The sequence below is a fragment of the Gambusia affinis genome, linkage group LG21 (genome assembly GCF_019740435.1).
Source record: "Gambusia affinis linkage group LG21, SWU_Gaff_1.0, whole genome shotgun sequence".
Taxonomy (NCBI): Eukaryota; Metazoa; Chordata; class Actinopteri; order Cyprinodontiformes; family Poeciliidae; genus Gambusia; species Gambusia affinis.
In genome coordinates this window covers 22,408,482-22,435,296 of record NC_057888.1, presented here as the reverse complement: position 1 = coordinate 22,435,296, position 26,815 = coordinate 22,408,482, and the positions used below count along the sequence as shown (strand labels likewise).

The following is a 26,815-nucleotide window of genomic DNA, read 5'->3' as shown; positions in this document are numbered from 1 at the left end:
TCTCTATCTTCTTTGAGTTATTACCTTTACATTCCATTCCTGCTCTGTTCTGTAATAAAAAGACTTGTTCTGATGCAGAGAGTCAGAACGCATGGTGAACACCTTGGAGAAGTGGTTTGCTATGTTTTCTCCTTCTGCAGAAGCTTGGTTGAAAACTCATAAACGTTGTCTGTGGTTCTCTTTTTATGTAGGTTTAGAAAATACCTATCACTCTGCAACTACAATACTGTCAATAAACGCCTGCACTTGCTGGCAACTTGAGAAGAAGCCTCCAAATAACAAGACATATTAAAGGAAATAGCCTTGGTCACTAAAAACAACATCTTTTATACTTAGATCGTTAAGAGTGAGTCCATAAGTAAAAACCAAGTCTAAAGTGTAAAATGCTGTGAGAAGTTAAAAGAGTTCATAATATTAAGAAAGTTCATAGCAGAGCGATTTGTAGGATCATCCCTGAATATTAAAATCTCCAGTGAAGAAGATCCTATTTTATGAAAGGACAGCAGGACTGAGCCTAGGGAGTGGGTGGGTGGGTGGGTTGTGAATTTGTTCTCTGTGTTGCCTAATCCAGCCAATGCTGCATCACACACTAACACCATCTGTCACCACTCACATCGGGAGTCAGCTGCCGGAAGGGACGACTACTGGTGCGGGTTCTGTCCGACTGGCCTAGTTAGGGGGCTGGGTGCCTTCTGCAGCCTTGGCACCGCGCCTGTCTGGGTGCAGGTGGGACGCAGAGATCTGATTTTACTGAGCACATCACTACCTGATCGTTCGGTGCGTTGAAAGCGGGAAAGATGCGGAGGAGGGAGCGACTCGGTGATGCGGTGACACATGGCTGCCTGGACGCTCTGACTGCGGTCCTCACGCTTCTTCACTCCAGCGGAACAAGCAAAGGCTGGGCATCGGGGCACTAAGTGAGGCTGCCCAGAAGCTGACGGATCAGAACAGACTGTGACTGGATCTGTAAGGAGTGAAAACCGAGCCGGTCGCATCGCCTCGGTAAGGTCTTCTCCAGCTCCATCTGTTTCTGCCTGTAGTACCGCATATTTACAGCCAATAGCGGCCAGCGATCACTGTTGTAGCACTGGTCAGTGAGCAGTCTCAGTCTGTCATTGTTCTGAATTTGCTCTCACATGTAAATAAAATAATCGATCTTTGTTTTTAATTTGAGATTCAATAGATTTGAAGTTGGTGAAGCCTTGTTGAGAGCATAAATATGCCCAAGGTGACTTTCACTGCTTTATTTGGGTTTCTACAGAGAGAACTGAAGTGCATGCTCCAAGATCAACTCATTTATTTGATTATTTATACTAGCTATATATTTATACAAGTACCATTAGAACCATTAGTACCATTGGAAATTAATAAACTTAGCACTTCTTTTGGGGGGTTAAATTTATGGATAGAAATTAAAATAACAATTTGAAAAGTTATTATAACCAGAATCATAACATTTAAATATGGTGATGGTTAACAATGTTTAACTATATTAATTTTATTACGTTAATAATTTTTAACTCTAAAGTTAAGTAAGTCTGTGCACACTTCACACACTTGCTCTTATAGTCTGTGAAGTTACATTTGACATTTTTGTTAAAATTATGTGTAAGTATTTTTGATGCAATGATGTGATGGAAATTGTTGGTCAGCTCACAAAAAAACCATATGGCACTTTGGAAGAAAATGATTTTTTCAATTTATTGCAATGGCGATAAACGTGTTAAAAGGAACCAGAAGTAATATGTGTACATTCACTTTTTACTGAGTAGGCTACTTTAGGATATTTACAAACTCCGTATGGTTAACTATACAGTGCGACAGCTACTGGAAGTAAAACTTTTTGTTTAGAATATCAACTGCTTGACGGGATTGATTGCTGCTTATAACAGATACAGCTTCATTTGCGCATTACAGCACAATAAATACGCCACCCCTCTGGAAATGAAATGTGTCTCCCTCTACAGCGTTGCAGAGGATTACTGTCACCGCCGAGTCGCCGTAGCGATGGGAGAAAATATGTCCAAGCGGCTGAAGTTGGTATCAACTACAGAAGCAGATATGGAAGAGCGTTCTTTCCCTAACCAATATCCTGACTGGGAACAGGGACTCGCTGTCTCGAACGCTGGAGCTGAGCTGGATTCTGACGAGCCGCTGGACGCTGAAGGAAAGGTGGGAAGATAAAGGCTTTTATGTTGATTTTTATCTAGCGGTAGCTGCAGTTAGCCTAGCATCGGCTACGATAGCTTGTTCTGGTTGGTTAGTAACCAGTGGTTACCTTAAAAACCGCTGCTTAGTACAACATACTGTTACCTGATAGACAACATTGATGTAATTGTTTGCTTTTTAATTATCGTTTAACCACTATTCCATTTTCAGCCTTGCATTCCATTATGAATTTCATTAAACCGTTAATTCAAAACAATTATTTTTTTATATTGTAACAGATTATCTATAAATATTGGTTAAACGAAGTCTATGACATTTTGTAGCTCAAAACATTTGCTGATGCACAATTACATGTTGATAACGTTGAGAAAAAAAAACTAAAAAAAAAGAGGTAAGTTTTTGAGTGTTCTCGTTGGTGAACATTTATCTTGGAAATCTTATATAAGTCATACGGAAGTTCAAAACTATTCCTGTCTTAAATAAGAATTAGGTAAACAACAAAATATTGTTGCTGTTGGAATACCTGCATGTACAAAGTGCATACATTTTGTTTAATTAAACAATATTCAAAATAGATTTGCAAACAGATAGAGCAATTATAACTTCCAAAGAATTGCGAACCTACTATTCTCTCTATGTGATTAGAGGGTAGCTATAAGTTTATGCTTTCTTTATGCTCCTTTCATTCATAATTTATTTTAGTTGTTACATAAACTATTCATATTCATGGAGAGTGAAACAAATCTAATGAAATAAACATTCATAGTTAAATCTTTATAGTTGCAGTTTTGAGATCAGATCCAGTATTTTGCTAATGATACTCTAATGACACCCATATTTAATTTAATAGGGTTGGTTATGATAATCTACAACCGACTTTTACACTAGATACAGTGCAGTCAGTCTACCGGTGATGTAAGGTGTGGAAGTTGTTTGCATGCCAGGAAAAGCTGGATGATTCCCAGATGATTCCTGGATAAATCTTGGATGATTCGAGCCCCTCCCATCCTCCACTTTCTTTCCTGTTTTTACATGTTGTGTTTGTAAAACCAATCAACAATCTTTGTGCTAAATGTTAGCTGCAGGTAATGGATGTGTTGTTGTATTTTATTTTAATGGCTAGGGGATCCTGTTTGGAACATTAGATTTTAGTTTGTTTTTTGGGAAATTAAAAAAATTGTAGATTATTCTGGCTCAAAACAAAATAATATTTTGTTTACATTTTTTTAATATATAAATGAAGAGTTAAGATAAACTACTTCCAACTTTGATTCCAACTATTGTTTGTTAGCCAGCCCCGCCCTCACCTCTCAACTCCTCGGGGCTGACTACTGACCAGTTCTCTGTCTAACAGATCTGGAAAATCTCTAAGACCTGGGTCTTACCCTAAAAGAGGTCTATAAGAGATAATCTAATTAAGGTGGTGAGAGAGGGTCGTCTAGTTCTAACTACCAGAAGTTACGACCCTTTTCAGTTAGGAAACAATCAGCTGCATAGCTTCTGTAACCACTACTGTCAACGGTAGCCCTCTCTCTAAAATAACGTGCACTTGGTAACGGCTAGATTATGTTTAGTGACTTAGATTTAAATCTCAAGGTCATTATTTTTAAACACACTAAAGGAAAGTCCGAAGTTAAAGTTAAAACATTGAGATGTTGATGTAATTTTTTATATCCTGTTTGTGCAATGCAAAAATATCTGGATTAGGAAATAAAATTGAAATTAAGTAGAAGCTTGAGTACCCAAAGCTTGTTGCATTGTAAAGAATGAAATTCTAATTGATCAGCTACTGTGCTCTCAGTGATTTGTTTACTGTGTCTAGTTTCATGGTTCTCCATTCAATTTCTGACTGTACATTAGTGGGCAAGTCAGCGTTCATTTTAATTTATCATATGATTAATTACTTGCTTATTGTGACAGGTTACGTGTTGATCTCCTAAGACCCCCCTCTTTAAATAAATAGACATCAGCTGCCATTTCTAAATCCAATAAGCATTTACTTCTATACACCTTTCAGTTGGAAAGTATGCGTAAAATAAAAACTAACTGAAGTGCTCAGCTGCCTAATAATGTACACTCAGTGTATAATTCTAATTATTACACATTGGAAAATAGGGGAGGACCTATAATCGGCCCTGATTTTGGGTGATCAGGAATCGGCCGAAATGTATCCACCGATCTTATCTAGTGTCTTCATCTACTAAGAAAAGGTCTAATGATCAGCCACCGTCCCATGTTGCTCTGCTATGAAGAGGACCGACTGACAGACCTCCCACCAGGTCACATCTGCACGTCTGCACATTAACAACAGTCACCCCACTGTTGCCAACTTATCAACTTTGTCACTATATAGTTAGCGACCTTACAGACAAAAAAAATTGGTATCCTCCAAAGTCAAAATCGGCAGGTCAGGTTTTGTAAAAGTTGATGATCAGCCAGAAAACTGCTATCAGTGCTAAACAACTTATAAAACACAAGTCATAACTGAACTGTACAATTCCTGTACTTGATAGCTTGCAGTATTTCTTTTCTTCTGCTCAGGTTAATGCAGCATTTCTAAGGAAGGTCCAGAGTAAGATCAATGATCTCCTCCAGCAAATGGAAGAAGGCCTAAAGACTGCTGACCCCCATGACTTCAGCACTTACACCGGCTGGACAGGTCTGTGCCAGATGAGCTTCTTTCTGCCAGCAGCCAAAGAGGAGCTGTGGAGAAGGATAACAATATTGAACAATATATCCTAACCAGCAACAATAACCTTCACGCCCACTGTGGCATTAAATTTGTTATTGTGAAATGTTGAACAATATTAATAATAACCTCTCCTTGGACTGCCACCTTTTCGTGGTGGAGGGGTTTGAGTGCCCCAATGATCCTGGGAGCTATGCTGTCTGGGGCTTCATGCCCCTGGTAGGGTCACCCAAGGCGGACAGGAGCTAGAAGAAGTGGCTGGGGAGAGGGAAGTCTGGGCCTCCCTTCTGAAGCTGCTACCCCCGCGACCCGACCCCGGATAAGCGGAAGATGATGGATGGATGGATATTAATAATAATAATAATAATAATAATAATAATAATAATGAATTTTATTGACAAGGCATTAAGCTTTTTTCCGCTGAAGAGCACAGCTCACCTTGACGTAGTGGACTTGTGGAGCTGAGAACGGCCATTTCCTGATCACTAATCTCTCTCACTAACATTCTTTCTTTACACAAAATCACAGTAAGAAAATCAAATGACACAACAATACTTTGTATTGTTGTGTCATTTGATTCGTATTCAGTACATTTTTGGTGGAAAGGCTATGTCATTACCTAAAGGTCAGATCTCCAGAAAAAGTCAAGATAAGACAAGGTTTAAGACACAACCCAACAGACTTACTTAATGAGTAAGTCTCATTACTCAGCTAATGAGTAATGATACTATTTACACAAAAACATACTGCGTTTTTGTGTCTGCTGCGTCTCCCCACCTGCAGGAGATGCAGCAGATTGCTTCACTAATGCCTCTGAGATTTTTTAGCTTGTAAAATAACACTTTTTATTTTTTAGATTAGTTGTGAAGGTCCCTTAATTTAAAAAAATTGTGTTTCAAGCTTTTCTGCTTATCCTAGGCCATATACTTGAATTCATAAGGAATGTTACTCCAACAAAAAAACTTTCTGTGGAGGAAGTTGTATGAGCTCCACAACCCATGCAGGTCAGACTGCATAAAGAGCAGCTCTGACCTGCTCTACATGATTAGAACATTTTGCAGTGTTTCAGCTGTAGAAAATGTTCTCCTGTCTCTGCAGGCATTGCCTTATTGTACCTTCAGCTGCACCGCATCTCTGGTGAGGCTTCCCACCTGCAGAGGGCATTGGATTATGTGAAGAGGGCCATGAGGATTTTGAATGGCCGCAAAGTGACTTTTCTGTGTGGCGATGCTGGACCTCTGGCTGTTGGTGCTGTGGTCCACCACAAACTAAACAACAATACAGAGAGTAAAGACTGTGTGTCCAGGTGAGTAGTAGAGTATAGCTGCATTCACACCAGTCCACTTTAATTAAACTCCCGTTGGTTTGCTGCTCCAAAAACAGGAAGTACTGGGCCTTCTGGGTAAATATAAGCTCTAGCGCTAGAGCAGGGGTGTCAAACTCATTTTTGTTTTGGGCCAAATCAAGATCATGAATGCTCTTAAAGGCCCAGTTGTGAAAGAATCCATTGATAAAACCTGTTCACAAACTGTTAAAATATAAATGAATTCTTAAAATTAAATAATATTACTGAACATCTTTTCAGATGTAGGCTTTTTGTACTTTTTTTGCAAAAGTGTTTGTGGTACTAATTTGGAAATATTTGCTCTAGTGTTTTGCCAAAGACATCATAGAAGTTTTACAAAAACTAAGATTTGACGCTACTCCATTTTCATTTACATTTAGTAAAGAAAGAAGTTGTTCTCAATGTCTTCTTCAGAGAGTTTTGTGTCATTTCCTTCAGTGTTTCTTGGTGCAGCGCCACCACTGGCAAGGGGGGGATCAAGTTGCTTAGGGCATAGGGTTCGGTTGGTTCGACACAGTGCAGTGTAAAAGAACCACAACAGTTGGAAATGTAGCAAGTTTTATGATTTTGGTCCTTAGTCAAACTATCAGGTGTTTACCCACCTGATAGTCCAGTAGACTATCTATGTGACAGTTCACTATGTGATGACTATAATGAGCTGCTCAATTTATCCACAACAGAAGGAATTTCATTTTCTCCTCATTATCTGCCTGCATTAAAATCTTTGCATATATTTTTGGAGTGGCCTTGATTTGAGAGTGGTCAGACAGGACAGTAGGTAATGAGAGATGGAGAAGACATGCAGTAAGGGTAATCAGGCCGGTAATTGAATCTGTGACAGTCGCGTCGAGGACTAAGGCCTGCACATATGGGTTTTGCTTTACCCCTGCACCTCTCATTTGTTATCTTAAATATTTTTCACAAAATATTATGATCTGTTGTCATGTTCTTATGTTAAACAGATAGGACAAATATTATACACACTTATCCCTAGTGGGGTCTCCAGGGGTACCGGTGCCCATCTCCAAAGGTCAATGGGTGAGAGGCGGGGTCACCTGGACAGGTCACTAGTCCATGACAGGGCAACATAAAACAGTTTTGCTGCATATTTTATCATAATTTTAGGCAACCTACAGGAACTATTATTAAAAATACCTTACATTTCTAATATTATGGTAAACGTTGTGTGCTAAAATAGATTTGATGCGAAATTCAGTCGTTAATATTTCTTCAAGTTTTATATATGACAGGTTAAAGGTGGAATAGCTGCTCATAATCTTACTTTGGGCACCAAAATGACAAACGCTGGTTCTGATTTCACACAACCCTTGTTTAAATGTCAAAATAGTGAATATTTTGTCATAGTGTTCTATTAATTCTAAATGAAAGCATTTTGTTTTTATATAGTTTTGTCCCACATTAAAAGCGTAGCCATGATCAAAGCGTTTGGATCTCCTCCAGGCTCCTCCAGCTGCAACGCTCAGTCATCAGTCCAGACAACGAGATGCCTGACGAACTGCTGTTTGGTCGGACTGGATATTTGTTTGCTCTGCTTTATGTTAATAAAGAAATTGGGGCTGATGCTGTGGCTGAGGCAACAATTACCAAGGTGAGCCCCACTCACTATTGACACAGTAAATGGCTTAACATTAAGTCTGAAGAACCTTGGGGAAGAGGTTATGATTTGCACTTATCTTGCACCCATATGACTGTTTCAGGAATAATATCTTGTATGGATTTGCACATTCAAGAATATATATAGTGTGTGTATGTATGTATGTTCACACATAGATGCTTGTTGGTATATACTTGGCTCATTGCTTTGATTGTTCATCGTCTCCTAACTGTAGGTGGTGACGGCCATCGTGGAATCAGGAAAGAACATGTCAGCTGAGGAGAAGAAGACGGATCGCTGCCCTCTCCTCTATGAATGGCATAAGAAGCAGTATGTTGGTGCTGCCCATGGTCTTACTGGCATCTTTTACATTCTGATGCAGGTAGGAGAAACCTCCAACCATAGCTGCTCAGCTGGATCAATTGTCCATTTTCAGAAAATCTATTAATTATAAGGTAAAATCTGAAAGTAGTTGATCTGCTCACAAGTCACCCGGTCAGGTGTACACTGAAAAAAATAACTCTTTGGATGAACTTTAAAAAATCATGGAAAGGTTTTCCACCTGATTACTTTGCTTTATTTCAACACCATGTAATTCTGTTACTCCTATTTAATGCAAATGTGTTAGGTCAACTTAATTTATTAAGGTTATTCTATAGTTGATTCTAAATCAAAGAGTTGGCTGAACTTAATATTATTCCAATTCAAAGCAAATGTGTTGGTTCAATTTAATTTATTAATGTTGATTCAACTCATTTACTATAGTTGGACCCAATGTAATTTAAAAGAGCCAGCCCAACTAATTTGCAACCCTTTGGACCAAATAATTTACTTGACTAAGTTTAATGGCAATTTAGTTATTACGGCTACTCTGGCGTCTTAACAAGCCTCCAAATTTTCTCTTCGCCAGAGTAGTCCTAAGGAGGAGGTCTCTGACTCGTCAAATCCAAAAAGCACTCGCGGAGATGGCTTCTTGTCGAAAGATATCAAAACTTTTAATCAAAAATAATCTCAGAGTTGACTTATAATAAGTAAAGTTTATTTGACGGTAAAGAAAACCATTCCACTCCTCACTCCTCTATCAAACAACCAGAACTTCCCAGCTGCTGCCTGCCTGCCAATTATAGAAGTAGGCTGACTGACGAGGAGGAGGGCCCCAGCACAAAACAAACAAACAACAATAAATCCACCACTCATCTGCAACATCAACAAAAACAAATTCATCCAACCCTTTACAGGCTCCAACATCCCGGCCCTTAATTGTTAGCCTTAGCAAATAACAATTACAAAAATAATATTCACAGGAGCCTAGTATCTAGCAAAAACATTACATAAATTTAATTATAGTCATTTTGTCTGTCAATGCTATCTAGAGCCTTTCAACATTCCTATTGCTTAGAACAGTCCATAGTAATTTTAAAAAGTCTTATTTCATTCTGCTGCCTCCATTAAAAGACAGAGTTTATCAATTGGTCGCTGGATAACATTGGCTTTGGTTTTAACCAAAACACTTCTAACAAATCCTTTGGCATCCGGAAAAGTCTTCATAATACGACCCATTGTCCATGCACTCCTTGGTGCCAAGTTATCCACAATAACAACCAGATCTCCAGGGCTGAAGTTCCTCCTTTTGGTGTTCCACTTGTTTCGTTCTTGCATGAGTGGGAGATACTCCCTTATCCAACGTCTCCAGAAAAGATCTGCAAGATACTGCGCTTGTCTCCATCTTCTTCTTGAATATTGATCCGTTTTTTCAAAGACTCCTGGTGGTATGGTTGCCTTTCCTTTCAGCTGGAGTAAATGGTTGGGTGTTAGAGGTTCCAAGTCATAGGGGTCATTTGACACAGAAGTAATTGGCCTGTCATTTAGAATGGCTTCCACTTCACATAGTGCTGTTGACAGGGTTTCATCGTCCAGTGTTTGTTCCTTTAGAACAGATGTGAGGGTCTTTTTGATTAGACGTATTAGTCTTTCCCAGACTCCACCGTAGTGAGCCCCAAAAGGAGGGTTAAAAATCCATTTTATTCCCTCTATTAAAAGAGTCTTTTGGATTTTTTGATGATTCAGCTCTCTTAATGCTTCTTGTAGTTCCTTTTGTGCTCCCACAAAGTTTGTTCCACAGTCTGTTCTGATGCTCATCACTGATCCTCTTCTGCAGATGAATCTGCGTATAGCATTTATGCATGAGTCTGTGGTTAAGAAATTTGCCATCTCCAGGTGGACAGCTCGACTCACCAGACAGGTGAATATGACTCCCCATCGTTTCACCTGAGCTCGTCCCCTTTTTACTTCAATAGGACCAAAGTAATCAATGCCAACATGGCTAAAAGGAGGTAGGTCAGGATTTAAACGGTCCTCAGGAAGGTCTGACATTTTCTGTTCACCAGGTTTTGCCTGCATGCGTCTACAGAATACACAGCTCTTGATAATTTTTCTGGCTAAAGAGTTTGCATGAGGGAGCCAAAATTTCTGCCTTAACTTGGACAGCATGTGGCTCCTTCCTGAATGTCCAACTTGGTGATGAATTTGTTGCAAGATGAGGTAGGATATTTGAGAACCTTTAGGTAAAATGATTGGGTTTTTCTGGTGAATTGGCATTGCGCTTTTGTTTATCCTGCCACCAACTCTCAAAATGCCGCAATCAAGCATTGGATCCAGTTTGAGGATGGTACTTCTTGAACTGAGAGGTTTGCCTTGTTCCAAATAAGTAAATTCACAGTGAAAGTAGCGTTTTTGTTCAAAACAAATTATAGCTTTCTCTGCATTCTGCATGTCATCCACTGACAGGTTTTGGGTCTCATGCTGATTTTTCAACTTCTTCCTCATTCCTGAAGACATGTGCGTTTGGCTTTTTCTTTGCTGGCTTAGCAGTAGAAGATGTCTTTTCACCTTTAATATCCAGGCTACAGACTTCTGAAGTCTGTTCCATGATGAATGATACTCGATTAGCCTGCATATTGGATTTTGATCCTCCACTATCACACTGTTAACTGTGATCTCCTTTCTCACCTCAGGATCATTTGCTGGTATTTCTTCCAGACCTTCTGTGTGGCTCGGCCATGTTCTTTTTTCTCTGCTGAGATATTCAGGACCGGTCAGCCATTTTGATCTTAGGAAAGCTTCCACATGAAGCCCTCTTGATGCGTCGTCGGCTGGGTTGACTTTTGAACTTATCTCCACTGGCTGGTGTGGGAAAGGTCATGGATTACTGCAATCCTGTTGGATACAAAAGTGTGAAATCTTTTAGTTTGATTGTGAATATATTTCAACACAGATGTACTATCTGTCCAGAAAGTTGAATCTGTAAGTGGTAATTGCAGCTCTTTCTTTAGCATTCGATCCACCTTTGCAGCCAATGTTGCTGCTGTAAGTTCCAGTCTAGGTATGGTCATCTGCTTTAGAGGTGCCACTCTAGCTTTTCCAAATATGAAGCAGATATGGATTTGACCTTGGTGATTTGATAATCTAAGGTAGCTTACTGTACCATAGCCTGACTCACTTGCATCACAAAAATGATGCAGTTCAGCAGTTTCCATGTGATTGAAATTTTCAGGCTTTATGCATCTTGCAACTTGAAAGTCTTGTAGCAGATTTAACTCCTTGAGCCATCTTTGCCAGGGCTCTGCAAATTTCTGGGGAATGACATGATCCCATCCATACTTGGATCTGCAGAGTTCCTGGAGTAATTGTCTGGCTTTAAAGACAAAAGGAGAAAGAAATCCTAACGGGTCATATACTGAACTCACTGTGGAGAGTATACCTCTTCTGGTAACAGGTCGACTCCTGATGGCTACTTTAAAACTGAAGCTATCACTGAGAGTATCCCAGTGGAGTCCAAGTGCAGACTCAACTGTTATTTGTTCTTTCAGCTTTTCTTTGTCCAGATCTAGTTCCTTAAATGCTCCAGCTCTGTGATGTTCAGGGATGCTTGCCAGCACTTCCTGGCTGTTGCTGACCCATTTTGTTAATGTGAAACCTCCCTCACTGCATATTCTGGTGAGATCGGTGACAAGCTTTATTGCCTGGTTTACTGTTGCCACTGATCGGAGACAATCGTCCACATAAAAGTTACTTTTAATGGTTTTAATAACTTCATCAGAATAGTGCTTCTGGTTGTCAGTAGCAGTTTGATGCAGAGCAAAGTTAGCAATGCTTGGGGATGATACAGAGCCAAAGAGGTGAACTTTCATCCGGTAAACCTCAAGAGGTTTGTTAATGTTCCCTTCTGGCCACCACAGAAACCTGAGGAAGTCTCTGTCCTTTTCATCCACATAAACTTGATAAAACATTGCCTCAATATCTGCCATTACTGCAATTGGTTCTTGGCGAAACCTTAACAGTACCCCAATAAGGGTGTTTGTTAAATCGGGACCTTGGAGCAGCTCCTTGTTCAGAGAAGTTCCTTGGTATGAGGATGTACAATCAAACACCACCCTCAGTTTTGCTTTAAACATGGTAAACACCATGATGCGGAATGTACCAGACATGTCCATCCTCCCTGCAAAGCTGCTCTAATGGAACCTTTTCTGCATAGCCCTTTTCAAAATGTCCTCCATGAAGGATGTGTATTCTTCTGCATACAACATATCCTTCTTAAACCTTTTCATAAGGTGCAGTGTGCGTTCCTTAACCACTTTATAGTTATCAGGCATAACTTTGTCTTTATTTCTGAAAGGAAGTGGTAGGTGATAGTGTCCATCTTTAATATACAATGAGCCAGAAGCAATCTCCATAAAACACTTATCCTCAACAGACATCTCAATTTTCTCCTCATACAAGTTCTCAGAGAAATCCTGGTTATATTGTCTGATGAGTAAATCCTTCAAATCAGTAACCAAAATTCTGTTACTTGACACTGCAATAGGCCCAAAATATTCTGTGGTACTATCAACACCAAGTGGTCCAGTTACCACCCATCCAAGCACTGTTTCCATTGCATACGGTCCGTTATCATGACTGTTTATTATTTTCCATGGCTCTAATGCTCGAGGAACATCAGTTCCAATGAGTAGTTCAATGTCTGCCTCAATTTTCTTTAAATGGACACCCTTGAGATGAGGCCACATCTCCAGATCAGCTTGTGTGATTATGTTTTCTTTTGAGACAGGTATTTTATCTTGTGTGTAAACCTTTGGCAGGTCCAAGTATGTGCAGCCCTCCAAGTCTCCCACCTCTAGTCCTCTAACCTCATAGGTTCCTGCTGGCTTTTCCTGTCCCATTGTTCGCAGAAGTATCTCAGTTTTGCGTCCTTTCAAACTTAGTCGGTTCATCAATCTTTCAGTACAAAATGTTGCCGTGCTGCCCGGGTCAAGGAAAGCATAGGTCTGAATATATTTGTCCCCTTTTGCCACCTTAACTCGGACGGGAACAATTGAAAGTGCACATTCTCTCCCGGCCCTGGTTGCATCACCTGCTGAAACAAGAGCACTGCTTATGGGAGTTACTTCAGTCTCAGTTTGACTGTCCTGCTTTACAACTTTTGCACTTTTAATATGAAGTACTGTTGGATGTCTCATTTGACAAACTTGACACGTTAGTCTCCTCTTACAATTTTTGCTTAAATGACCTTTTAGTAGGCAACCAAAGCAATATCCATGACTTCTCAAAAATTCAACTTTAGTATCATGTGACTCTGTTTTAAAACGCGAACAGTCAGTTAAGTTGTGTTTTCCCTCACAAAATCCACAGTGATGGATGATGGGACTGGGTATCGTTTCAGGAGGTGGTGGAGGCAAAACTGATTGCTTTATAGCACATCCTGTTTTCTCTGTAGATATTGATGTTGCAAAGCTGCTGTTTTTACCTCTTATTGATTTTAGCTCACCTTTGCCTCTTGGGAATGTTTGTTTGGTTGTTGTTTGGTCTTGAAGGTCTCCAAACAAAGGATCCAAAAGCATATTAGCATAGTTTTCCACAAACTCGACAAGATGTTTAAATCTGACTCTCCTGCCAGTTCTCTGTTGTATTTCATAAGCTGTGGTTCGCCATCTTTCTCGCAGTTTATAAGGTAGTTTGGATGCTAGCAGCCTTAAATTTGATGGAATTTCAAGTTCCTCTAAGTACTGTAAGTCACCATTGCATTACAACATCCTCTCAAATACATTTATATGCATACAGCATTTTTCCATCCTCAGCTTTAATCGCTGTCCAGTTCAAGGCTTTATCCAAATAAGCTGCAGAAACTTTCATTTCATTTCCGAAGTGCTGCTTTAATAGTTGTTTAGCTTCTCTGTAGCCTTTACTTCCTTCTGCTTGTAAACAACTGCGAACCAACTCCCTTGGCAAACCAGATGTAAATTGTTCTAGATAATATAGTCTGTCTTTATCATTTTTAGTCCTGTCTTCAATTAATTGTTCAAATGCATGAACAAAGGAATGGTATTCTAATGGGTTACCATCAAACACAGAAATATTTCTCGGAGGTAACAAAGACAGGTTTTGCTGGCTGACAATGAGTTCTGCTATGTCATTTTGTCTTCGAATAACAACATTCAAATTTTCATTATCAGCAGTAACCACCACATTTTGATAATCTTGTACAGTTTGAGATGCATTATGATTGAAAGTTGCAGCTTCAGTTTCACTTTCAGTGAGATTCCCACCTTGAGGCCCATTCTCTGCTGTGCCCAAACTCCTAGGAGAAGACCTGCATCTCTCAATAATAGTCTGTTGGAGTGGAGTTTTTGGTATAGCACCTAGCTGCATGAATTCCACCTTGCCCTCTCTCGAATCTAGTTCTTGATGAGAGCTATAATATTCATTCATGCCGTCACCTAAAGATGGTTTCTGATCCACCTCATCACTTTGCAAAGTCTTTATTTTAGCAGTTGATGCTGCAAAATCAGCTTGTAGCTCAATTTGCTCCATTCTCAACTTCAATTTCGCTTCCTCTATTTGCAAATCATGTTTCTCTTTCAAGGCAGCCACTCGTGCCAATGCAGCAGCCTGTTCTGCTTTGGCCTTTTTTAACTCTACAGAGACTGAGGAAGATCTGGATCTTGATGATCTAGTAGAAGAGGATTTTGATTTCTGTGATACATTAGATATGCTGTCAAATGGTCTGATTGTTGATTGTACAATGTCTTTTTTCCAGATTTCAACATCTTTCAAAAAATAATTTAAGTTAGTTATTCGAGGCTCAAACCAGTCATTGTAATCATTGTCCTTTTCTTCCTCTGATAAGAGCTCTTGAACCAACTTATGAGCATTATTAAACTCATCCACAGCTTCTTTAAATGCTTGCACTGAATCATTGACGGCATCAACATTTCCTGCATCCGTCATCAAAGCCTTTATTTCATTGATTTTTCTGGTGCAGGCTCCCAATCTGCCTCTGCGCGAAAGAACGCGCACCTTTAACCTGTCCTCATACGTAGGTGCAGTTTCCGGTTCAGACATTGTTAATGATCACACAGATCCCTTCTCTTTCAAATAAGTTCATCAATAAGCATTCTTCTTTGCCACAGTCCGTTTCCAAAATCATAAACTTCGCTTTCTGTACTCATCGATATTTTCTTTGTAGCGCAGCGGCGCTTCCATTCATAAACTCGATCAGCTGATTTTACTCACGGCCCGCTGACAGCTTTATTTGTTCGTCTGAGAGCGATCGGCTGGTGATAGGCTGGATCCTCCAACTTTGAGCTTTTCTTTTCAAGTCATCAGTGGGTTTTCTTTACTTATTACGGCTACTCTGGCGTCTTAACAAGCCTCCAAATTTTCTCTTCGCCAGAGTAGTCCTAAGGAGGAGGTCTCTGACTCGTCAAATCCAAAAAGCACTCGCGGAGATGGCTTCTTGTCGAAAGATATCAAAACTTTTAATCAAAAATAATCTCAGAGTTGACTTATAATAAGTAAAGTTTATTTGACGGTAAAGAAAACCATTCCACTCCTCACTCCTCTATCAAACAACCAGAACTTCCCAGCTGCTGCCTGCCTGCCAATTATAGAAGTAGGCTGACTGACGAGGAGGAGGGCCCCAGCACAAAACAAACAAACAACAATAAATCCACCACTCATCTGCAACATCAACAAAAACAAATTCATCCAACCCTTTACAGGCTCCAACATTATTTGAAATCAACTTTTTTTTTCTTCTCCGAAGAGTTTTTGCAGCGCTAGTGGCTCATATTTTTTGAGACAGTAGGCAGACAGGGTGAGGACATGCGGCAAAGGTCACCAGGACCGGGAGTCAAACCAGCAACGTCTGCGTCCTCGAGTCCTCGAGCACTAAGGCCTCTAAACGTGCAGCGTGCTAAACCCCTGCGCCACCACAGCACGCTGGAGAAACCAGCTTATGTTACAGTGATACCTTCACAATAATTATTAAGTTGATCCAACTCATGAACATTAAGTTAGCTCAACAAACATGCTTCATGCTGAAAGAAAGCTATTTAATCGTGTGAAAATCCTTTCCATGATTTAATTACATTAATTCAAAGACTTTTCTTAAAAAAAGTGGGTTGTTTTTTTTTAAAAATGCTTTTTTTTTACAGTTCTTAAATGCTGAAAGAAATTTAAGAAATGTAACAGTGCAGTTCTTAAATGCCAATAGTGCCCTGCAGAGAAAAACAAATATCTATAGTTTAATGTGTAACTAAAACCACTTTGACGTTTTCCCAGGCGCAAAACAGTTATGTCTCATAATCTCTCGTGATCCCCTGATCTCGCTAGACCCTCTTCAGAGGGAAATGAATCTGACTAAATTGAATCACATTATCTCAACTTGAATACGTTATTCAAGTTGAGACAAAAACGATTGTCTCGCGTGAACTCGCGTGATGTCCCGTGATCTCACTCGGCTTCAGCACTATATCAGTCTGACTATAATGAATCATGTTATCTCAACATGATTAAATTTCATAAACATGAAGTTGTTGAATTTTTTGTTTACCAACATCACGTTTTTGTTTGAAACATGAAATTATTTAGTTAAAAGCACATGATATTCTTTTGTTAATCTGATAACCCCTTAAGTTAATTTTTTACAGTGTAGTTTAGTGAAGGGAGTTAGACATTGAGGACCATTCCCATATTATGTGAATGAACCAGGAGTATTGTTGTTGGTTAATCAGAAGCTTTAGTCTTCTCAGTACTGGTCCTGATGCATTCTAGTTTGCTGAAGGGACTTCTGGTTTTATTGGAAGTTCCTTTAAGAGGGGAATGGTAATAGTAAATAATCACATGATGAAAAAGACTCATTGGGACTTTTGACCAAACTGTTTTAATCTTGCTTTGCTTTTTCAGCAAATCAGTGCACAAATATTACAGTAGGTATTTCATAGAACCATTACCACAAACTCCTTGCCAAATATTTTTATTTTTAAGAGAAATCATAATCCCACTCAATTTGATTCATAATAGTATTGTTTATATATAACAGCTGAATGATTAAAATCTAATTTCTTCATGTGAAGTAATTTGTATTTATCAAAACTATCACACTTTCACAATATGATATAATAATTTAATAGGTTTGCTTGAACATTTACAACTAATCCATAATGGTCACTGCCCAGGTCTCGCTGAATGGCTGCTTTTCCCTCAGTAGAATGATACATCATTTCCTTTATGGTGAGCTTATTTTATGTGTTTGATTAAAGGAATATTTTACTAGTTTTTAGAAAGTTTCCTTAGCAAAGGCACATTTTAGAAATGGGTAACAGGAGGACACATTTCCCATAACCTTAGGTTTCACAAGTCAATTAGGTCTATGTCTGCTATAACCAGTTCCTGTTCTGTTATCCTCCTGTGTAACCATGGAGATGGATGAGCAGTGTCTTGAGTGTTTCTCTGTTCAGCCTGGAGCCAGGCTCCACCCAACCACGCTGGCAGAGCTGGTCCGCCCCAGCATCGACTACGTCCGCCACAAGAGGTTTCGATCTGGGAACTTCCCATCGTCGCTAAGCAACGAGAGTGACCGGCTGGTACACTGGTGTCACGGAGCTCCAGGTGTCATCCACATGCTCATTATGGCCTACAAGGTAAGCTGCTCTTGTCTATCACAAGCACAACCCTGACTCCTCATCGCTCTGTAGAAAAAGTGTTGCATGTAGTGTAATTTCATTAATTTTAATTTCTGAAGCTTCTTCAGGCACTTTTACAGCTGGGACTGAGTTCTGTGAGACTGCAGACTGAGCCTGTGGTCAGGAAGTGCTCTGCAGGCTGCTGTCTGCTTGTTGGTCCATTCTGGCAGTCTCACTCCATTCACTAATGTGAAGCGCTGTCCAGCACAGTACAGAAGGAAACGCTCAATAGGAGACCAGATTCCCCAGAATGCTTCGCCTGTTACATCAGTACATAACAGCTCAAGCTTTTGTTTTACTATGTGCAGGATCGAAACCACTGACTATTTTACCAGATGAACATCTTAGGTCAGATTTAGCAGTTGTTGTTGGCGCCAGTATGATTTAGTAACAAACTGTAATTATGAATCGGAAGTGGAGTCATTAGTTCCCCAACATTTGTGTATTTATTTCATTTTGTAAACAACATCATATGTTCACTGATGACTGAAACACAGTGGGCAGCAGGTGGACTGCCCTGGTGCACAGACCACCAGGCTCAGCAGGTTTTCTGTCAAGACAAATCCAGGTTTATAGAATCACGGTAGACAAGGTTATTTCTGCACAATGCAACTGACTGGAACGTGTCAAGGAATACAGCATGATTCTGATAAAGCATAGAGCAGCAGTGGAGAGAAACAACTTCCTCTTAACAGAAAGGTGGCTCCAAGAGAACCTGACCCAGGATTACCAGTTTGGTCACCTGAGTTTTAGGAAGCAGATAAGCAGACACATGGGGAGAAAAGAATCATTGGACTGTAAGTACTTTCATATGGAAATTAAAAAAAGCCTTTGGCAATCATTTTTGCAAATGATGCATAAATGGAGAGTAGTACAAAAAAGCTAGCAGCTACTGTAGCTATTCTCTTTATTAGACAATTTTAGGCCTAGCCTTAAAAGCTGCCAGACAAAAACTGGTTCCACAGGAAAGGAGATTGATAATTGAACAATTTGTCAATCAGACTCTACGTGACTTTGAATCAATGGTAATTTTGTCTCAAGTCCATATCCAGCATTTACCTCAAGTCCATGAATCTTCATTTCTGTCATTTCGTTTCACTGCAGAGGCTTGTCAAACACTTCAGAGGAGAATAGAAAGTCATAAATCCCAGTCTTTAAATATGTATAGAAGTAATGCAGCTCTGAGGACAGAGTGTGTAAACCTGGGTGTATAAGACAACTGTCATAAGACAAAAACTGAGCTGAGAGACCAAAAATAGGTCCAGACCCAGACATCTTTCACATATTGTCCATTTCATGACATTGAAGCTTGTACTTTCAAGTTGAAATTTGAATATTTTGTCTGGCTATAATCTGCTGTATTTTGTACAGCAAGCATGCAAGAACAGCAAAGCATCCTTTGACAAAAGGATGCTGCTGCCGTCCCTTTCTTATCATCCCATGATCACCGTTTGGGACTGCATAGGAAACCTTTTTCACAGTATTCTAATTTTCTGAGAGACAGAATGTTTTGTCTTCATTACCTATGAACCACAATCAGAATTACAATAAACCGAGGCTTGGAATGTCTGATGGAGACTGGGGACTGGCAAAAAATATAGCACCTCTATGCAATCTTCTAATTGTTTTAGATGTGCTTGTACTGATGTATGAAAATGTGAAATGGTTTAGTTTACTGTGAGCTCATTGCTCTTCCATCCTCCAGAGAGAAGGGGACCATTGCCAACCTGGCAGGAAGATGTCATTCAACAGTTGATTCAACAAAATGATGATTCCTCTTTTCTTTGGGTTGAAGCTGTCAGGATGAACTCATGTTCCTTCTTCCTGACTATGTCTTGTAGATGTTCAAAGAGGAGAAATACCTGAAGGAGGCAGTAGACTGTGCTGAGGTCATCTGGCAGCGGGGCTTGCTAAGGAAAGGCTACGGTATCTGCCATGGGACCGCCGGCAACGGCTATGCCTTCTTAACCCTATATAAGCTCACACAGGAAAAAAAGTACTTGTATCGAGCGTGCAAGGTAAGGCAGGGCCTCAGGAACTGAGCTAAGCTTCACCATAGTGACTGGTTTTGGACCAGCTCTTGACCTGGTGGTGTGATTACTTTTTTCCAGTTTGCTGAGTGGTGCTTGGACTATGGGACTCATGGCTGTCGCATTCCAGACAGACCATACTCTTTATTTGAAGGTACAACATCTATCTCCTTGTGTTTACCACAAAAACTTCTTTGGTGTTATTCCTCCAGGGCTAGGAGCAGGTTTCCCCCAGTGTACTATCAACCTGATGAGCCACCAGGCTTTACTTGCCTCCTGACCAAGCCAAGTGTGGTTTGTTTATTTTAAATAGGTCTTTTATAAACCAGTAACAGTAAAGATGGATTATAGGTTTATAGTTAACTCATTGAAATGGGTGTGAGGAGGCTGGCATCAATTGCTCCATCCCTGCACATACTTGTTGGCCACATGCTATTATTTTGAAATTATGATGCCTGCTCCTCCACCTCTGAATTTTTGTGACTTTTAACATTTGTCATCATATAACTGGTGGGCCACTGATGGACTGTCCTGTTGCCCCTACCAGCCCCTACCAGCAGGTTCAGCAGGGTTTCTGGGGAAATGTCTTTTTTAACCAGTCATAGACTTGGCAACACTTGGTCAACTTTACCGCACGGTAAAGTCCACTTAACCAGCTGCCTCAGTAGCCGGCGCCTTTCCGTTTGCCTGAACTTCAGTACTGAAAAGGAAACAGAGCAGGAAAAGTTCTGCATGTAAAATTAAATCCCTACCCTGACCATGTGAGATATCACCCTTACTTGTTTTTCAATAGGATCAGTTGTCAGGGAGTAAAACCCTTGCAGAACCAGATGGACAGTGTGTTAGGGTGGTTCATGATTCCTCAAAGGGACAATGAGCTTCTTGGCTAGAGATCAGTAACTTTGTCATATTTCTGGCAGTCTACAGCCACCTTCCAGGAAGTGTTAGAGCACTTCATTCCTCCCTCTGCCCACAGTCTTTATGGATTTGGGTATTTCATTTTTCAGTAGGACTTAGCCAATCCCAACACATCCAAGAGTACCATCACTTGGACTCACTGTGGCTAATTAGCCAGCAAACTGATCTAGCTTTGGCTTATCAACAATGTAGACAAGTCAAAGCAACTTGAGTTTCCTTAACACCTCAACGCCTCAGCAGACTGACTGACTCACCTGTTTTCTTCTGAGCACTGCTCCTTCAATAATTTTGCTGATGAATGTAAGTTCAGAGATTTACCTTTAATTCTGCAATAGTGATTTGTCCAGATTCATCTTTTCTGATCAGATGCAATGACAGGCAAATCTGAGCGAGATGTGAAGACAGGTGGAGCTTCACTACTGTATAATGTATAAACAGAGTGACAAGTGATGATGATGTTGATGATGTGGATGCATTTCTCTACTCAGGTATGGCAGGAACCATCCACTACCTGTCGGAGATGGCCAACCCTGAAGCCTCCAGCTTCCCTGCCTTTGAGCTTTAACCCTCCAGCTGATGAGGCTGAGGATCGGGGGCATGGCAGGAGATGGGGAGGGAGTGGTCAGGGAGGTGTCAGTATTTGGACAACTTTGTTATTGCTTTGGACAGAACAGTCCTGTTGGCAGCTGAATTTCAGTGAAATCAGTTTGTTTCTGAAGAATTCCTGGTTTAACAGCATGATGAATGTTGTTTCTTAGGTGGAGGTAGGGGTTTCGGGGGAAGGGAGAGGAGTAGGAGGGGGGATTTCTGTCACAGATTATTATTCGATGGATCAGGAATAGGAAGGTTTCTGGAAATCTGTATGTCGCTCTTCCCTCTCGTCCGATTGTGTTTGGGACTTTAACCTTCTCACTCAGAACGATTCATTGTCACCTGACAGAGATGACCCCCCACCTCCTTCACCTCACCCCACCTCCCCCCATCGTACAGAGAATGAGGTGTGATACTGTTCAGGTGTTAAAATGCCTCTGCATGTTCATTATTGCAGCTCTTGCTGTCTCATGTTCTGTCTGTAGTGTTTAACAGGATCCATTCATGTGTGTCAAAATGTACTAAAGTGTCATCTTTGATTTCATAATTATAAACAATATATGTGGATTGAAGAATCAATGTCAGTGCTTTTTCCTGTGCATGCTTTTCTGATCCTGCCGTGGGAACCAGTTCCCCAGGCAACAGCCAGGCTTTCCATCATGCCAGGCTGAAGAGTGGCTGGATATCATGGAAAGCTTTTTCCTGTTTAGTGTGTCTGCAGCCTGACTGCACCACAGTGGTGTTTCAACGTAAGCTGCTGTTCCAGCTCTGAGTCAGTCTTTAATATCACACAGCTGGGAGGAAGTTCAGATGAGATAATGTTCTGCCAAAGAGTTGAGAAAAGCCAAAATGATTTAATATTACAGTGATGACCTCCTTTACCTCATGATAATGCTTCAATATATGCCTCATATCTATGCTTCTAAAAAACAAAACATGTCGTCATTTCAGGGCAGGCTCCAGGGGGGGAGGACATGCGGCAAGGGTCGCTGGGACCGGGTGTCGAGCCCGCGGCGTCCGTGTCGGGGACTGGGGCCTCCTGACGGGGGGCGTGCTGACCCCTTGCGCCACCACAGCACGCCCCACTTTTAGTGAATAGTTGTCCAATCATAAATAAAGTTGGTTAGGAAAAAATGGCCAGTTCTAGTCATTGATTGTAGATGATTGATACATATTGATTTTTCTTATTCCCTAATGTTCATATTCATATCAAGACAAATGCAATGAACACCAAACGTTATGGTTGTGAGAAATTCAACTTGTGGATTATTTGCACCCGCCACTGGCCAAATGCGGGTGAAAGTATGAAATGGCGTGTAAATTAGAGCAAGGCACTCGCCACTGTGGCGGGTTGACAATTTGAACAGAAAAAAATAAAGCTGCCTCCAGTCTGAACTTCTGTCCAGGGTAGGAGTGGCTGATGGACTACAGACTGATGCACATAAATGCACAGCCTAAAAATATATATCAAATATAATTTTTATTGACCGTGATAGCCCATATCCCATTGGTTGATTTAATTGACGGACATTAGGCTTATCCAATTAAATCCCTCAGTTCTCCTTGGTCCGCCCCTCTCCACCGAGGTTATAAATTGCACCATTTCAGCTAACCGGTGTCCGAGAAAAGTATGATAAAGTAAAAAGCGTGTAAGCCCATTCAGAAAAATGTGTGGAACTAACCGATATGTTAATTACCACACATGACCGAGGGTCACGTTACTGTGGGGAGAGAGAGGGAGAAATACAAAATAAAGTAGCTAGGTAAAATACAATACTTTCCCAGAAGAAACAGGAGACTTGACAGTTATGGGGATCACACAGGAATTGTGATGGCCCATGGAATTAATAATGAGCACGTTTTGAGATGTTTTTAGTAATAAGAATATTTGTGAATTTCAATAGAAAACATTAAGTAATAAGTAAGGAACAAGCTGTTAGAAAACAGCTATTGAAACCATTTTAAAATGTTTAAAAATGACTAGACCTCTACACTAATACTATCTGTACTATCTGGGGGAGTTGTAGCCAAGATGTGGAAATGTTCCACGTAGAAAATGATTGCAAAAATGTTAGGGTTATGTACTTAAATTTGCTGTCAGTAATTACTACAAGTGAACTTAATGCACTACACCTGTGTTAAGGTATCCATGCACTGTTATGTTAAATTAGCTTGTATACCTTAAACATGATAACTATTCACATAATTGGCTTCATGAGCTTCCTACCAGATCAGCATGCATTTGAGCAACTTTGGTGTCTTGGTTTGCATTGTGAAAACATGCAGCTGCATAAATCCTGACAGCACGTGAATGTGCATTAAATGCAGAAATGTTAAGAGAAATCTCATTGCATAAGGGAAATTCACAGTACACGGTACTTTCCTAAGCTTAATGTGTTGTTTTTTTTAAAAAAAGTTGCATTAGATATGTAAAGTTTTTGATTTCGCTTATATATTTTGTATAATACACGCACGTACCTGATGTGTGTATATCTAATATATTTTTGTCTAGACATAATGAGATAAACATAATGACTCACAGCTTCACTGTCTTGATATATAAAAAAGTATACCTTGAGATAAAATGATTGTTTTGAACTATCCATTCATCCATCCATCCATCATCTTCCGCTTATCCGGGGTCGGGTCGCGGGGGTAGCAGCTTCAGAAGGGAGGCCCAGACTTCCATCTCCCCAGCCACTTCTTCTAGCTCCTCCGGAGGAATCCCAAGGCGTTCCCAGGCCAGCTGAGAGACATAGTCCCTCCAGCGTGTCCTGGGTCTTCCCTGGGGCCTCCTCCCGGTGGGACGTGCCCGGAACACCTCACCAGGGAGGCGTCCAGGAGGCATCCTGACCAGATGCCCGGGCTCCTCTCAACGTGAATGAGCAGTGGCTCTACTCTGAGTCTCTCCCGGATGACTGAGCTTCTCACCCTATCTCTAAGGGAGAGCCCAGCCACCCTGGGCTGGGCTCAGGGTGGCTGATGTTTTCTATTCTGTGAAAATGGAGCCTCAGTTGTTAGGAAGCAGCTTTAATGTCATTACATTAAAATGGTTTAGAAACAACCATTTTAGTTTTTAGGAAACATAAAACTGGCACAACTGGATGGGAAATCTGAGAATAATGTGCAGTGTTGTAAATTAGTCCTTGCTATGTAAAGAGCATTGGATTGTGTTTAGTTTTCCAGACCTGCTATCCTAAAGGAATATGTGTTGTTTGTTCAATCAGACTAAAAAAATCATCTTGCAGTAACACAGATATCTTGTTTAAAATAGAAATGTTAAACATCTGGAAATTTGACTGAAAAGTATTGCGCAACTACAAGATTAGTTCCTATTTTCACTTGGCTTTTTGGTCTTCAACATCCTCAACAGAACAACAGCTTGGCCCCTGGCAGGGATCCTGACTTTTATCCATTTTCCTTAGGTGTTGTGAGTCAACTTTAAGAAAGATTTTAAAAAAGGAAAGAAAAAAACTTTACACTTTATCTCATGACAATGTTTTAAAAAGATAGCAATACAGGTGTCAAGAGGAAGATAAGAAATAGAGCTGCCATTAATATTTACCATCTACGCAACATGACCTAAGTTTAACATTTCCATTCAGACAACCAGCCGATGGAAACAGAGACACAGTTTTCAAGCTTATTGAATTAACTAGACATCCAGGCTAGGAGAGAGTCGGCCTTAAACACTAGGAGACAGAACCAGCTGGGATGCTAGATGGTTGACAGCACAAGCTCAACTGGGCCTCCTATACCCCCCTACCTTCCAGGAAGTTATTACAGCTGAAATAAATGTAAAAAGGATATATACTTGCAGATTCTGTTTCTAATTTATTTAAACAACTTTGAAAACTGTGAATAAGACACAGTAGAACTGGAATGTACAAGGAAAGCTAAACTTATTTGAAAGCAGACTACACTTTCTCAAACCATATTTTTTTTATATTTAAGCCTGAATGAATAATTGTTGCAATGTGTGAATCAGAAAAAAATATAAAATAAGTTAAAATTTGCCCATGATTTGTTTTTGTTAGAAATAGGTGTTAATGTTAGAATTATTATGTTTTGTTGTCACATTAGCAGTTCTTCATTACCAGTTTGTTTTTTATTTAAAGGTTTTAATGTTCTCGCCCTCTGGAGAAAAAACTTGATGAACTGTGTAAAGACAAAACTTTCTTTTCACTTAACCTTGAACATGTTTTTGCAGCTGATTTCTTATCTACCAGAATACTCCGTACTTGTGAAACTGCCTGTGTGCAGAATGTCCCCCTCCCTACTTTGAAGATAAAATCACTCTCTCCCATTCCCTTTCACTCCCTTGCAGGGACGCTGCCAGGAAGCTTGGGCCCCATGACAAAAAATTCAATGGGGGGCCCCCCATGCAGCTGTTACAATTTTTTGAGTCTATCTGACTTATCAAAAGCATCACAATTTTAAACAGCCTTGCTTTCTTTAGTCCAATACTGAGAACTAGCACAAAATTTACTGCTCATGAATTTTACATCCAACAGTCTGCATACAGTATGCAAGTAGGTTGCTTAAAATTTTTCTATTAGTTTTAGATTACTGAAATGTCTCCCCACCAGCAACAGTAATAGGCATCAAGCAAAATACACATAAAGCAATCCAATCTTCTCAAAAAATGCTATGAGACCATAGCATTTTGGAGGCATCTAATGAAATGCCTCCATTTCATTAGATGCTAGTGAAATGGAGGCAAACTGTAGTCTGTAGCTAAGCTAACTATGCTAGATGGTTGATAATCTCACAGTCTACCCACCTCTCATGGAGAACAACTGGGTTATAAATTAAATTATCATAACCCCCCCCCACCCCCATACGGTGCCCCTGCTGCCTTCCCTGCAAATAAAAGACAAGCTCTAACTGAAGGCTTTCAGAACTCATGGTGAACAGCTTGCAGAAGCGGTTTGCTCCTTTTGCAAAAGCATGGATGAAAACTAATAAACGCTGTCTGTGGTTCTTCTTATGAAGGTTGAGAAAATACCTATCAGTTTTCATCAAAGTTGTTCATCAGATCGGTTCAGAAAATAATGAAAACTATAAACTACTTTCTTGTTTCAACCAGCCACTCAGACCAGGCAGCTGGATGTATAGAGGACTAAAAATTTTTTTTTTTTTTTTTTTTTTTTTTTGTCGTTTGGAGAAAGAAATTTTAAACATCTGGAAATGTGACTGAAAAGTATTTTAAACAAGATTTTTGTGTTACTGCAAGAGGTTTTTTTATTCTGATTGAACAAACAACACAGACTCCTTTAGGATAGCAGGCCTGGAAAACTAAACACAATCCAAATGCTCTTTACATAGCAAGGACTGATTTACAAAAGGTTTTATTGAACTCACAAACTGGCCTAATTTATAATTCACACCCTCCCTCTTCCAGTGACACACAGTGGCACCTTCCCTCTTTTAGCC

The 26,815-nt window shown here is 40.1% G+C and overlaps 1 protein-coding gene across 2 annotated transcripts; it reads left to right on the top strand.

Moving 5' to 3' along the window:
* Positions 1-563: 563 nt before the first annotated feature.
* On the top strand, positions 564-22,526 carry lancl2 (LanC lantibiotic synthetase component C-like 2 (bacterial)). 2 transcript variants are annotated; one of them, XR_006369456.1, is made up of 11 exons: positions 564-1,002; positions 1,968-2,172; positions 4,711-4,828; positions 5,957-6,164; positions 7,665-7,812; positions 8,054-8,200; positions 17,616-17,798; positions 19,682-19,858; positions 19,952-20,024; positions 21,277-21,786; positions 22,331-22,526. XR_006369456.1 is itself a non-coding variant. In XM_044104452.1 (10 exons), exons 2-10 carry the CDS (start codon positions 2,008-2,010, stop codon positions 21,351-21,353), a joined length of 1,296 nt encoding a protein of 431 aa, XP_043960387.1. In that variant the 5' UTR covers positions 564-1,002; positions 1,968-2,007; the 3' UTR covers positions 21,354-21,951. The 2 variants fall into 2 exon arrangements, 1 of the variants encoding a protein (XP_043960387.1); XM_044104452.1 differs by lacking the exon at positions 22,331-22,526 and having other exon boundaries at positions 21,277-21,951.
* The last annotated feature ends 4,289 nt before the right edge of the window (positions 22,527-26,815 follow it).

Excerpts from the sequence above, each read along its gene's own strand:
- lancl2 (XM_044104452.1), top strand. The coding sequence starts at position 2,008 with ATGGGAGAAAATATGTCCAAGCGGCTGAAGTTGGTATCAACTACAGAA. Across the intron at positions 4,829-5,956 it reads CACTTACACCGGCTGGACAG|GCATTGCCTTATTGTACCTT; the intron begins GTCTGTGCCAGA and ends CTGTCTCTGCAG. Across the intron at positions 8,201-17,615 it reads TCTTTTACATTCTGATGCAG|CCTGGAGCCAGGCTCCACCC; the intron begins GTAGGAGAAACC and ends TTCTCTGTTCAG.